Source organism: Oncorhynchus clarkii, chromosome 22 (assembly GCF_045791955.1).
Source record: "Oncorhynchus clarkii lewisi isolate Uvic-CL-2024 chromosome 22, UVic_Ocla_1.0, whole genome shotgun sequence".
NCBI lineage: Eukaryota > Metazoa > Chordata > Actinopteri > Salmoniformes > Salmonidae > Oncorhynchus > Oncorhynchus clarkii.
In genome coordinates this window covers 44,729,990-44,745,399 of record NC_092168.1, presented here as the reverse complement: position 1 = coordinate 44,745,399, position 15,410 = coordinate 44,729,990, and the positions used below count along the sequence as shown (strand labels likewise).

Below are 15,410 nucleotides of genomic sequence, written 5' to 3'. Positions count from 1 at the left end.
TAGATGGTATAGATGTACAGTAGATGGTATATAGATGTACAGTAGATGGTATAGTAGATGGTATAGATGTACAGTAGATGGTATAGTAGATGGTATAGATGTACAGTAGATGGTATAGAGAACAGTATTTACATATGAGATGAGTAATATAGGTTATGTAAACATTATATGAAGTGGCATTATTTAAAGTGACTAGTGATACATTTATTACATCCACTTTTTTATTATTAAAGTGGCTAGAGATGTGAGACAGTGTGTTGGCAGCATTAAGTGTGTTGGCAGTGATTAATAATACAAATTAGAATTAAAATGTTAAAATCTAAAAGTTTAGATTCCACTTGTGCGACAGCACCAGCCTCTGCCATGTGGACACACTGATTCACCGTGGGCCGTTGGCAGATGAATAAATGAGTGCATTGAACAAAGGGAAAGACTTGGTTAATGAGGCACTTCTTTGACTTACTGTTTTGAGGTGAAGAAAAGATCACTAAGAAGTTCAGCCAAATAGTGGTGGTGAGTTAAGACAATCAGAAATCAGACATCCCCAAATTTCTTGCATTGGCGCGCAGCAGGCGAGTTAGCCTACTTGTACGCCTGCTCAGGCACTCACGCTCCGTCAACATTAAGAGGACAGAGAAACCAGACACACGCTCATTGCTAACATGAAGCGCTACAAACAAACTCGGTGTATTTGACAAAATGTAGTGTAGGCTGCTACTGTGTACAGGGAGAGGGAGACACTGCAGGTTCATTGGACCCTGAGGACCAGAGCTGAATTTCACAGTAGGCAACGTAACACATAACAGCAGTCTATTCCACCGGTGTGGCTGAAACAAAGACAGGAACAGATGACTGACTGATGCCAGGCCTACGTCTGGTAGAGTGAATAACGGACTGTGTAAAAATACATGTTGATAGGGTAGAATCAGGGGCCTTGTTTCCAAGCTGCTCGCTTCCACAGGGTATGATTAGTTGTGTGTCTGATCACCACGCTCTTTCCGTGTAACCTTCCTCCATAGTTACAGTAGGCCTAGTTCTTACAGGAAAGAGCTGATTCAGAAGGACTCCTTATTTCAATAACAGGATACATCGGTATAGTCTTAACAACACACCCCTGAGCGTGCCAGTCCACACACACCCACACACACACACACACACAAAACACACACACACACACACGCACAGAGTTCCATATATAATTCAGATCCATTTAGCATGTCACCAGCACCTGTCTTTAACCAACTAGGAACTAAGCTGAGACAAACTCTTAGCCCATTCTGATAATTATAGCTTTCTAATAGGTCTCTTCCTCTATCTAGGAAGTAGGCATGGAGATATAGGCCTATAGGTCACTTCCTCTTCCTCTATCTAGGAAGTAGGCATGGAGATATAGGCCTATAGGTCACTTCCTCTTCCTCTATCTAGGAAGTAGGCATGGAGATATAGGCCTATAGGTCACTTACTCTTCCTCTATCTAGGAAGTAGGCATGGAGATATAGGCCTATAGGTCACTTCCTCTTCCTCTGTCTAGGAAGAAGAGAAACGTGGTTAGAGCTCAGTTCAGTAGAGTTCAGTAGAGTAGAGCTCAGTTCAGTTCAGTAGAGTTCAGTAGAGTATGTATGAGTACATTTACATTTGAGTCATTTAGCAGACAATTCAAGTTTGGAACATCACAGAACAGTACAGCACAGTAGATATGTTCAGTAGAGTACAGTACAATACAGTATATTTTACTGTACTCTAATCTAGTGTGATGTACTGTACTTTTCTTTACTGTTCTGTACTGTACTGTGTTGTCCAAATTTGCGAAACATAGACATCTATGATTGGTCCAGATTTGGTCCGGCCTGGGCTGACCAAATCAGCATCTGTGGACGTCCGGTGTGGGTCGGTTATCCATGGGCGAGGATGTTTGTTGCAGCAAATGGAAAGAGGGTAGGTGGTAGGTGTCAGTAAGAGCCGGGGGAGGTGACATTAACTGGAGAGAGAGACAGAGAAAAGAGAGAGCGGAAGGGAGAGGGAGAGGTTGTCCAGACTGTTTTCACAGTCTTGCTTTGACCACCAGATGACAGAAAGAGAAAAAAAACAGTTATGAGCTACGGCCGGGACGATACCAGAATCTTGATCTTTTTTCCATTGAAAAAATGAAAACACAAAGCAGACCAAACCTAGGTGCTTTAAAAACCTCCTGTATATAAAATATAGTGTTTTAGTTTTTGGAAATAAATAAATGTGAATCCGGATGACAAAATATATATTTTCCAAATTTAGGGCTGATTTCCGTAAATTAAAACCGCTTCGTGTTTAGTTTCCTTTCAAGGGTACTAAAGAGTATCGTGATACTGGCATCGTACCGGTCTTAATATGAGCTGAGTATAACAGTATGCCTGTGGAAGGGAGGACAGTAGCAGGTGACCCAACTGCGGTTTGTAACTACTATTATTTCTCGTTCTGGCCAATTCATTTGCATTAGGCCTAATTCCGTTACCGATTTGGTAACAGAATTATGAGTTTTAATCCCTTAATAATTCTTAAACAAACTTGATATCAGTAAAAACATAACTATTGGTAGGTCTACCTCTACTTGTTACTCCTGTGAACATTAATTATCCTCCCTCATGAGGGACAGAAATGAGAAAAGACCAGAAATCAAACCTTTTGCTTATTCCAAATTATTTGAAAATTGGTTCAAAAATGTATGTATTTATTTTTATTTCACCTTTATTTAACCAGGTAGGCCAGTTGAGAACACCTTTATTTAACCAGGTAGGTTAGTTGAGAACACCTTTATTTAACCAGGTAGGCTAGTTGAGAACACCTTTATTTAACCAGGTAGGCCAGTTGAGAACACCTTTATTTAACCAGGTAGGCCAGTTGAGAACAAGTTCTCATTTACATCTGCGACCTGGCCAAGATAAAGCAAAGCAGTGTGACAAAAACAACAACACAGAGTTACACATAAACAAACGTACAGTCAATAACACAATAGAAAAATCTATGTACAGTGTGTGTAAATGTAGAAGGAGTAGGGAGGTAAGGCAATAAATAGGCCATAGAGGCGAAATAATTACAATTTAGTTTTAACACTGGAGTGATCGATATGCAGATGAGCAAGTAGTGTGCAAGTAGAGATACTGGGGTTTAAAAGAGCAAGAGGATAAATAACAATATGGGGATGAGGTAGTTGGGTGGGCTCCGCCAACCTCCCCGTGTGCCACCCCCTCCCAATTTTTGGGGGAGTGGCTTCTCGGGCTTCCATCGATGACTTGCCTCCTCATATCGTCGCCGCTCCTCCTTCTATCTCCTTCTTTGCACGACGATATTCTCCAGCCTGCGTCCAGGGTCCTTTACCATCCAGGATCTCTTCCCACGTCCACCCGTCCTGTCCACGCTGCTTGGTCCTTCTTTGGTGGAATGTTCTGTTACGATCGTCGAAATGATCGGACCAAGATGCAGCGTTTTATCTTTATTAAAAATGAACACCTAAAAAGAACAAATGGAAAACGAATGTAATGTTCGTTAGGCTACACAGAGCTGTACAAAAACAACACCCCACAAAACTAAGGTGGCAAAACAGGCTGCCTAAGTATGATTCCAAATCAGAGACAACAATAGACAGCTGTCCCTGATTTGAGAACCATACCCGGCCAAAACATAGAAATAAAGAACATGGAGTTTCCCATCCGAGTCACACCCTGACCAACCAAACATAGAGAATAAAAAGATCTCTACGGTCAGGGCGTGACAACGGGAGCATACAGGTCGCAGTGGTGGGTAGTATATGGGGCTTTGGTGACAAAACGGATGGCAATGTAATAGACTACATCGAGTTTGCTTAGTAGAGTGTTGGAGGCTATTTTGTAAATGACATCGCCAAAGTCAAGGATTGGTTGGATAGTCAGTTTTACGAAGGTATGTTTGGCAGCATGAGTGAAGGAGACTTTGCTGCGAAATAGGAAGCCGATTCTAGATTTAATTTTGGATTGGAGATGCTTAATCTGAGTCTGGAAGGAGAGTTTACAGTCTAACCAGACACATAGGTATTTGTTGTTGTCCACATATTCTATGTCAGAACCATCCACAGTAGTGATGCGGTTGAAGAGCATGCACTTAGTTTTACTAGCATTTAAAAGCAGTTGTAGGCCACGAAAGGAGTGTTGTATGGAATTGAAGCTTGTTTGAAGGTTTGTTAACACAGTGTCCAAAGAAGGGCCAGAAGTATACAGAAGGGTGTCGTTTGTGTAGAGGTGGATCAGAGAATCACTAGCAGCAAGAGCGACATCATTGATATATACAGAGAAAAGAGTCAGCCTGAGAATTGAACCCTGTGGCACCCCCATAGAGACTGCCAGAGGTCCGGACAACAGGCCCTCCGATTTGACACACTGAACTCTATCTGAGAAGTAGTTGGTGAACCAGGCGAGGCAGTCATTTGAGAAGCCAAGGCTATTGAGGCTGCCGATAAGAATGCGGTGATTGACAGAGTCGAAAGCCTTGGCCAGGTCGATGAAGACGGCTGCACAGTACTGTCTTTTATCGATGCCGGTTATGATATTGTTTAGGACCTTGAGCGTGGCTGAGGTGCACCCATGACCAGCTCGGAAACCAGATTGCATAGTACGGGTGGGATTTGAAATGGTCGGTGATCTGTTTACTCAGATGACTATAGTGATGTTTCTCTAATACAGTATGATGGCTATATAATGCAACCATTGACTCAGATGACTATAGTGACTATTCATTCCATATCCATTCAAAACATATCTTTCTCCTAACTCCAAACAATTGAATAATAAATATTGATTAATTAGTTGGGTGCTTATAATTGTCCTGTATTACACATGTATAAGTGTGTATTATACACATGTGGGAATTGGAATTGCTTATCCCGTCTCCTCCTGAGACACCCTCGGAGAGTGGGGTCGCAGCCAAGGTCAGCCATTGGCGCAATTAGGGTTTAGTGCCTTGCTCAAGGACACTTTGACAGATTTTTCAACTTCTCGGCTCGGGGATCGAACTAGCGACCTTTTGGTTACTGGCCCAACTTTCTAAATGCTAGGCTACCTGCCACCCCCTGGGCTACATTAGAGGCAAGCCTGGCATACAGCCTAAACTTGTTGGTGTTCCTGGTACTGCATAGACACTGTGTCTTGTTGGTGTTCCTGGTACTGCATAGACACTGTGTCTTGTTGGTGTTCCTGGTACTGCATAGACACTGTGTCTTGTTGGTGTTCCTGGTACTGCATAGACACGGTGTCTTGTTGGTGTTCCTGGTACTGCATAGACACTGTGTCTTGTTGGTGTTCCTGGTACTGCATAGACACCGTGTCTTGTTGGTGTTCCTGGTACTGCATAGACACCGTGTCTTGTTGGTGTTCCTGGTACTGCATAGACACTGTGTCTTGTTGGTGTTCCTGGTACTGCATAGACACTGTGTCTTGTTGGTGTTCCTGGTACTGCATAGACACTGTCTTGTTGGTGTTCCTGGTACTGCATAGACACTGTGTCTTGTTGGTGTTCCTGGTACTGCATAGACACCGTGTCTTGTTGGTGTTCCTGGTACTGCATAGACACTGTGTCTTGTTGGCGTTCCTGGTACTGCATAGACACTGTGTCTTGTTGGTGTTCCTGGTACTGCATAGACACCGTGTCTTGTTGGTGTTCCTGGTACTGCATAGACACTGTCTTGTTGGTGTTCCTGGTACTGCATAGACACTGTGTCTTGTTGGTGTTCCTGGTACTGCATAGACACCGTGTCTTGTTGGTGTTCCTGGTACTGCATAGACACTGTCTTGTTGGTGTTCCTGGTACTGCATAGACACTGTGTCTTGTTGGTGTTCCTGGTACTGCATAGACACCGTGTCTTGTTGGTGTTCCTGGTACTGCATAGACACTGTGTCTTGTTGGTGTTCCTGGTACTGCATAGACACCGTGTCTTGTTGGTGTTCCTGGTACTGCATAGACACTGTCTTGTTGGTGTTCCTGGTACTGCATAGACACTGTGTCTTGTTGGTGTTCCTGGTACTGCATAGACACTGTCTTGTTGGTGTTCCTGGTACTGCATAGACACTGTCTTGTTGGTGTTCCTGGTACTGCATAGACACTGTGTCTTGTTGGTGTTCCTGGTACTGCATAGACGCTGTGTTTTGTTGGTGTTCCTGGTACTGCATAGACACTGTGTCTTGTTGGTGTTCCTGGTACTGCATAGACACGGCGTCTGTCTTTGTATTGATTTGGTATCCTCACCCGATTGGCGTCATTAACTCATTATCATAATGGTAATTAGATGCAGAGGGATTGATGTTGCCTGTGGGATCTGAGATCGCCAGTTTTCCCACTGCAATCGAGACGCTGATTACGCTCATATGAATTAAGTGAACACATGGCGTTCTGCCACACACCAGAACTGGATAATTTACAAGGCCGAGTGGGTGTCCTGTGTCTCATCTCTGACTGAGACAAGGGCGATGAGCAAGTTATACTGGGTAGGAGTTTGAGACATGCAGAGTAGTGATAGGAGGCCAGACACCACTGCAGTCCAAGGTGGATTATGAGTCACATTTCTCACCATAACAAACATCATTAAAGGCTAAAGGTAACAAACTGTAACTAGAGAAGAATAAGGTTGAACGTCCATGTTTCTAAAAATACCCATTTAATCGAGTCCTGCTGCTGGCTCGGGTAGCGAATTTAGATTGGTGGATTGGTTCAAAAAGTTGGCAGGGGCCCAAACGCTAAATCTTACCGTATGCTTCCCAGTTGACATATATAATGACAACCTTTTGTGACGCTTTTGTTAGTTTTGGTGTTCTGCAGGTTTTTTTCGGGGGGGCTGTTCATGCGCACACTTTTTTTTCTTGAGGGAAGTCAAATTTCCATAGTTGAAGTCTACGCCCTTTTCATCAGTGATTGGTCAACAGTACTACCCCTAGTAGGAGTGGGAACTATTGACGGGATTCTTCAATTAAGTGTTTCTGTGGTCATTCAACGAAACGACTAGTTTTCATGCACATTCTTTCACTTGAAAAGTACTGCACCAAACCTCTTAGTAAATTTTGTGCGACTTAGACCTCGTTGGCAAATACAGATTTTTATTTATTTATCTTAGATTAATTGACTATTTTGACAAGTGTTACTGGCTATGTTGACGCAAACAGTGAGGGGAGGAGGGGTTAACATAACGTAGTCTAACGTCTGTTTCCTGTCTGTATGTCTCTCTGTCTCTTTGTCTGTGCTGCAAGATGAGAGGAGCGCGAGCCGGTGGGAAGTGTGCTGCATAACTGCCTGAGATAATGCTGTTGACACGCGCAGCCTGGAGCTGCTGCTGAGGGAGGAACAGACAGTCGTGTACAGTCAGGGAGCTACTCACAGAGAGGAACCATGTCCCACCACCACCACAGGAACAGCCAGGGCAGCCACCGCACAATGAGCGCTGAGGAGAGGAGCTCCACGCCCATCCGCCACCACAAGACACCTACACACAAGAGCGCCTCGTCCTCCTCCTCATCCCAGCGCGACGGCCGGCAGGTAAGTAGCGACCGACCTGCCCACCGCCAGACACAGAGTTAGACATAGTCAGCTGCTCTGGGAACAGTGACTAGTGGACTGATTCTGTCTCTGGTTCCTTGAGAAAGAGTGGGACTGACTGTTTGGTAGCAACAGCTCCATCAGCACAGCCTGCAGGTGATCTCTCTAGGATTGGATGGTATCCGGATTTTCATACCGTCATACCGTTTCTGTACCATATCGGGGTTTACGGTATTACCGAATGTGCACAATGGGCACTATTTAAAAAATAGATTGAATAATTGGGAGCACAAAACTATTTTGGCAACAGGGATCTTGATCCAGGAGGGGATTGAATATCTCTGTTCTAACCAGGAAGCTTGACCTTGACATCTAGCCACTTAGCTAGCAAGTTAGCAAACGAAACGCATAGCTGGAGCCCTGGGCTGGATGTCCTTTATTTGACAAATCTTAGATTTTTTTATATTTACACTTAACTTATAGTTAGTTATAAGCAGTGACTTTGCACGTACCCCTCAGACCCCGTGAAGCCGGGGTGCCCCCAAACCCCCTATATATATATATATATATATATATATATATATACACTACCATCTTAGAACACCTACTCATTCAAGGGTTTTTCTTTATTTTTACTATTTTCTGCATTGTTTAATAATAGTGAAGACATCAAAACTATGAAACAACAGGGCCTCCCGAGTGGCGCAGTGGTCTAAGGCACTGCATCGCAGTGCTAGCTATGCCACTAGAGATTCTGGGTTTGAGTCCAGGCTCACGGGAGGCCCATGGGGCGGCGCATAATTAGCCCAGCGTCATCCGGGTTAGGGAGGGTTTGGCCGGCAGGGATATCCTTGTCTCATCGGGCACTAGCGACTCCTGTGGCGGGCCGGGCCTGTGTAGGCCCTGTCCTACTCTGGTCCCTGTCCTACTCTGGTCCCTGTCCTACTCTGTTCCGTGTCATCAAATACTGTACATGGTGTACATGGTGTACAAAAGATGCCTTGTGAGCTCTGCAGTCTTCTAGCCTATTGTCTGAACTCACTCTGATCTCAATAACATATTGATGTCCCATTCCTACTCCTCTAATTTCACAAGTTTAATTAAAGTAGAGATTGAGGGAGGTAAGAGGTGCTCAACAAATTAGGGACTTGTCCAATTGAATCACTTCAGTCTGTTCTTTGTGAGGCTGCGATACCTAGAGAATGTTATTGGACCAAAGTGACTGCTGTTGTATTTGGTTACTGTAGTCATTTACCGGGCAGGAAAGTCCTAGTGGATTGTCTTGTTGTGTTGAGGCTGGAGGCGGGGCCATGTGGTGTGATTAATTAATTCAGGCTTATCCTGTGTCCCTGTTGGCTCCCAGGTGAACGTCACAGCTAGCTACAGCCCAGCTCAGTGTCGCCATCACCATAGTGATGCATTAACTCAAGCCACAAGACTCATCTTGATAACGCTATGTTGCCTCATTGTCTATGCTGGTTAGTGTGTGTGTGCCGGTGCCGTGCCGTATAAGGGTTACATCCTCTCTAGGGACTCCTGCAGACTACAGACCCAGGGTAAAGGCCATGAAAGGCTGGGCTGCAGTGCGTGTCAGTGTGCGAGGGGAAAGTGAGTGAAGTGGCTATTTGTGGGGGAAGCTTTAATGATATCCAGCCCTTCTGGGATCAATACATATCACTTCCCCTTATGCTACTGACCACCATTAAACGCTCTGGAGACCCTCACGAGTGCAACTAGACACCACCTGCCGTCTATATCACACACACACACACACACACACACACACAAACACACACACAGAGAGAGAGGGAGATTCAACACACACACACACACACACAGAGATTCAACCCACACATAACTCATCATACACAGTCATCCCTCTGTGTATCCAGATAATCACACTAACATTTTCTTTATGCTTTCACAACCACCTGTCATCTCTTAGTTTTGAGACATATTAGATGTAGTGAGGAAGATTCATCTGAAACAGTAGATTCCCTGTATGGAAGACTCATCTGAAACAGTAGATTCCCTGTATGGAAGATTCAACTGAAACAATAGATTCCCTGTATGGAAGATTCAACTGAAACAATAGATTCCCTGTATGGAAGATTCAACTGAAACAATAGATTCCCTGTATGGAAGATTAATCTGAAACAGGAGGTTCCCTGTATGGAAGATTCAACTGAAACAATAGATTCCCTGTATGGAAGATTCAACTGAAACAATAGATTCCCTGTATGGAAGATTAATCTGAAACAGGAGGTTCCCTGTATGGAAGATTCAACTGAAACAATAGATTCCCTGTATGGAAGATTCAACTGAAACAATAGATTCCCTGTATGGAAGATTAATCTGAAACAGGAGGTTCCCTGTATGGAAGATTCAACTGAAACAGTAGGTTCCCTGTATGGAAGATTAATCTGAAACAGTTGGTTCCCTGTATGCAAGATTCCTCTGAAACAGTAGATTCCCTGTATGGAAGATTCAACTGAAACAATAGATTCCCTGTATGGAAGATTAATCTGAAACAGTTGGTTCCCTGTATGGAAGATTCAACTGAAACAGTAGGTTCCCTGTATGGAAGATTAATCTGAAACAGTTGGTTCCCTGTATATTTCTGTGGGTGACCAGGAAAAGTATTTTGATAGCAGATGACAAGTGTATCAATGGCTGATTATGACTAGCAGGAGTGAAATCATAGAGGTAGCCACAGAAAGAGGCTGTGTTCATGGTAATGGTCAGAACACATTGATGGCAGATGATGTGATGAACCACCTGCGCTGACAATGGAATAAATCTCTGCCTTTTTCACTGTGCTAAAATAAATCCAACAAAGCACTTGTTTTGTCCTTGTCTTTCCCCTCTGTCCAACCACCAAGTCCAATGTTTTACTCAATCAATTTTTTGTACCAGGCAATTTCATTGAGGACACTTGGCCAATGTAAAGGCTCTAAATGTGAAGGGACACTTGGGCAATGTAAAGGCCCTAAATGTGAAGGGACACTTGGCCAATGTAAAGGCTCTAAAATGTGAAGGGACACTTGGGCAATGTAAAGGCTCTAAAATGTGAAGGGACACTTGGCCGAATCGTTTCTAGTCATCTCTTCTCCTTCCAGGCTTTTTCATCTTTGAACTTATATGGTGATCGGCATCTAAACCTTCATAGTATTACCACGACAACCGGCAAAACAGTTCATCTTTCAATCCTGCTTCTATAAACCAATGAGGAGATGGGAGAGGCAGGACTTTCAGAAATAGAACGGAGTTAAGGCCTCCTGGGTGGCTCAGTGGTCTATGGCACTGCATTGCAGTGCTAGCTGTGCCAGCAGAGACTCTGGGTTCGAGCCCAGGCTCTGTCGCAGCCAGCCGCGACCGGGAGGTCCATGGGGCGACGCACAATTGGCCTAGTGTCGTCCGGGTTAGGGAGGGTTTGGCCGGTAGGGATATCCTTGTCTCATCGCGCACTAGCAACTCCTGTGGCGGGCCGGGCGCAGTGCACGCTAACCAGGTCGCCAAGTGCACAGTGTTTCCTCCGACACATTGGTGCGGCTGGCTTCCGGGTTGGATGCGCGCTGTGTTAAGAAGAAGGAGGAGGAGGAGGACACATGTCTTTCGACCTTCGTCTCTCCCGAGCCCGTACGGGAGTTGTAGCGATGAGACAAGATAGTAACTACTCACAATTGGATACCACAAAAAAAAATATATATATATATTTTTTTAGAAATAGAAAGGAGTTCTATTTTAGCCCTTCGCATCGCAGAAGCTCGTTGGCGCTCGTTGGCACTCGTTGGCACGCGTAGTTTCCGGTCTGGTCAGCATGTAAGATGTCAAGGGGCATGGCTCAATGTAAAGGCTCTAAGAAGTCGGAGAGCCTTGAGAGAAATCACATCCACTGAAAGGTCTGTCCAAGGATTGGCTCCTAGGTCCCCCTCTTGATGAACAGTCCATCTGCTGCCCTTATCTCTCTGTGTGTAGAGAGTCAAGCAGACACCACATAGGTCTATTCCCACCTGCCCACACTGAGAAATCCTCTCAGTAAATACGCTCCACTATAGGTCAGGCTTTCCCTTCTGGCTCTATAGGTTTAGCTCAGTGCTTTAATAGACCCAGTGCAGGTCAAAAGTAGTGCACTATATAGGGAATAGGGTGTAATTTGGGGAGTAGACAGGGTTTTATATTACCTCACACTGTGTTACATCCTATCATTAACACAGCAGCAACAGCCCAGCCCCTGAGTCTCATCACAATCGCATTGGCAGTGATTATCACTACTGTCTGCTGTTGATCAGCGCTGAGGCCCAATGGGTACTTGACGTAGAACTTAACATCCATCATGTGATGAACCAGCGCAGGTGGTTCATCACATTTCCAGTGGGTCAGAAGTTTACATACACTTAGTTAGTATTTTGTAGCATGGCCTTTAAATTGTTTAACTGGGGTCTAACGATTCGGGTAGCCTTGCACAAACTTCCCACAATAAGTTGGGTGAATTTTGTCCCATTCCTCCTGACAGAGCTGGTGTAACTGAGTCAGGTTTGTCGACCTCCTTGCTTGCACACGCTTTTTCAGTTCTGCCCACAAATGTCCTAATCGATTGATGTCAGGGCTTTGTGATGGCCACTCCAATACCTTGACTTTGTTGTCGTTAAGCTATTTTGCCAGAACTTTGGAAGTATGCTTGGGGTCATTCTCCATTTGGAAGACCCATTTGTGACCAAGCTTTAACTTCCTGACTGATGTCTTGAGATGTTGCTTCAATATATCCACATAATTTTCCTGACTCATGATGCCATCTATTTTGTGAAGTGCATCAGTCCCCCCCGCAGCAAAGCACCCCCGACAACATGATGCTGTCACCTCCGTGCTTCACGGTTGGGATGGGTGTTCTTCGGCTTGCAAGCCTCCCCCTTTTTCCTCCAAATATAACGATGTTTATTATGGCCAAACAGATCTATTTTTGTTTCATCAGACCAGAGGATATTTCTCCAAAAAGTACAATCTTTATTCCCATGTGCAGTTGAGCGGCCTTTCAGGTTATCTTGATATAGGACTCATTTTACTGTGGATATAGATACTTTTGTACCTGTTTCCTCTAGCATCTTCACAAGGTCCTTTGCTGTTCTGAGATTGATTTTCACTTTTCGCACCAAAGTACGTTCATCTCTAGGAGACAGAAGGCGTCTCCTTCCTGAGCGGTATGACGGCTGCGTGGCCCATGGTGTTTATACTTGCGTACTATTGTTTGTACAGATGAACGTGGTACCTTCAGGCGTTTGGAAATTGCTCTTAAGGATGAACCAGACTTGTGGAGGTCTACAATTAGGTCTTGGCTGATTTATTTTGATTTTCGAATGATGTCAAGCAAAGAGGCACTGAGTTTGGTACACCTCCAGTTGACCCAAATGATGTCAATTAGCCTATCAGAAGCTTCTAAAGCCATGACATCATTTTCTGGAATTTTCCAAGCTGTTTAAAGGCACAGTCAACTTAGTGTATGTAAACTTCTGATCCTATGGAATTGTGATACAGTGAATTATAAGTGAAATAATCTGTCTGTAAACAATTGTTGGAAAAATGACTTGTGTCATGCACAAAGTGGATGTCCTAATAGACTTGCCAAAACTATAGTTTGTTAACAAAACATTTGTGGAGTGGTTGAAAAACTAGTTTTAATGACTCCAACCTAAGTGTATGTAAACTTCCGACTTCAACTGTAGATGTAGGTAGAGTTAAAGTGGCTTTGCATAGATAATAAACAGAGAAACAGCAGCGTAAAAGAAGGGGTCTGGGTTAGAGGTCGACCGATTAATCGGAATGGCCGATTAATTAGGGCCGATTTCAAGTTTTCATAACAATCGGAAATCGGTATTTTTGGGCACCGATGGTTTAAAAAAAATATTTGTATGTATTTATTATTTATTTACCTTTATTTAACTAGGCAAGTCAGTTAAGAACACATTCTTATTTTCAATGACGGCCTAGGAACGGTGGATTAACTGCCTTGTTCTGGGGCAGAACGACAGATTTTCACCCTGTCAGCTCGGGGGATCCAATCTTGCAACCTTACAGTGAACTAGTCCAACGCAATAATGACCTGCCTCTATCTCGTTGCACTCCACAAGGAGACTGCCTGTTACGCGAATGCAGTAAGCCAAGGTAAGTTGCTAGCTAGCATTAAACTTATCTTATAAAAAACAATCAATCATAATCACTAGTTAACTACACATGGTTGATGATGTTACTAGATATTATCTAGCGTGTCCTGGGTTGCATATAATCTGAATGAGCATACACGCATACAAGTATCTGACTGAGCGGTGGTAGGCAGAAACAGGCGCGTAAACATTCATTCAAACAGCACTTTGTGCGTTTTGCCAGCAGCTCTTCGTTGTGCCTCAAGCATTGCACTGTTAATGACTTCAAGCCTATCACCTCCCGAGATGAGGCTGGTGTAACCGAAGTGAAATGGCTAGCTAGTTAGCGCGCGCTAACTAGAGGGACGGAAGCTATACTGTTACACTGGCAATACTAAAGTGCCTATAAGAACATCCAATAGTCAAAGGTTAATGAAATACAAATGGTATAGAGGGAAATAGTCCTATAATTCCTATAATAACTACAACCTAAAACTTCTTAACCTGGGAATACTGAAGACTCATGTTAAAAGGAACCACCAGCTTTCATATGTTCTCATGTTCTGAGCAAGGAACTGAAACGTTAGCTTTCTTACATAGCACATATTGCACTTTTACTTTCTTCTCCAACACTTTGTTTTTGCATTATTTAAACCAAATTGAACATGTTTCATTATTTACTTGAGGCTAAATTGATTTTATTGGTGTATTATATTAAGTTAAAATAAGTGTTCATTCAGTAATTATCATTATTCCCCCCCAAAATGTTTTAATCGTCCGATTAATCGGTATCGGCTTTTTTTGGTCCTCCAATAATCGGTATCGGTATTGGCGTTGAAAAATCATAATCGGTTGACCTCTAGTCTGGGTAGCCCAGATTTACCCCAAGGTGTCCCTCTGGCTATCTACCCCACAGTGCTGCTGCCGTGTAGGTCTAGATAATTATAGCCCAGATTTACCCAGATTCACCCTAAGGTGTTCTCAAGTATCGTTTGTTATATTCCCTGATCCTAAAGACCTTACCTGTAGTAAAGGTTTGATTCATTGCAGTATTAGAGGTTAATGTAGCCTAATACACCAGTGTGTTTCAATGTAGCTAGGTGTCGTAATGTAGCCTAAAACACCAGTTTGTTTCAATGTATACTGAACTAATATATAAACGCAACATGCTTCTGCCCTACCAAGCAAAAAGGCAGTAACTGCTCATAGCGTGGAACTGAGAGAAAAATGCTTTTATTTACCTTGGTTTCAGAGTGACTTTATGCAGTTACTGATAACATGACCCTGAACACAATACAATAGAGGCAGGATACTTGTCCACATGATTAAGGATATATTTAATGTAGAAAAAAAATTACATTAACTCAAGTGAGCAGTTACTGCCTTTTTGCTTGGTCGGGCTGCATTGCTGTCTCTTTTGAAGTTCTATTAAGGCATTTGCATTAACCGTCTAGATCGTTTTGCTACCTGGGTTTGTGATTTAATAGCCATACACTGAATCCAACCAATGACTGGTTATTGCACTGCTTTAATGATTTTGATGCATTGGGCTCCCAAGTGGTGCAGCGGTCTAAGACACTGCATCTCAGTGCAAGACGCATCACTACAGTCCCTGGTTTGAATCCAGGCTCTATCACAACCGGCTGTGATTGGGAGTCAGCGTCGTCCGAGTCTGGCCAGGGTAGGCCGTCGTAGTAAATAAGAATTTGTTCTTAACTGACTTGCCTAGTAAAATCATTTTTATTT

At 43.6% G+C, this 15,410-nt stretch overlaps 1 protein-coding gene across 1 annotated transcript in view; it reads left to right on the top strand.

The window, feature by feature from the left end:
• LOC139380334 (oxysterol-binding protein-related protein 6-like) overlaps positions 1-15,410 on the top strand; it is a 70,128-nt gene that overhangs the window by 21,757 nt on the left and 32,961 nt on the right. The window contains exon 2 of the mRNA XM_071122949.1: positions 7,242-7,527. Within this exon, the coding sequence (XP_070979050.1) occupies positions 7,381-7,527 (147 nt within the window). The 5' untranslated portion in view covers positions 7,242-7,380. The remainder of the gene's footprint in view (positions 1-7,241; positions 7,528-15,410) is intronic.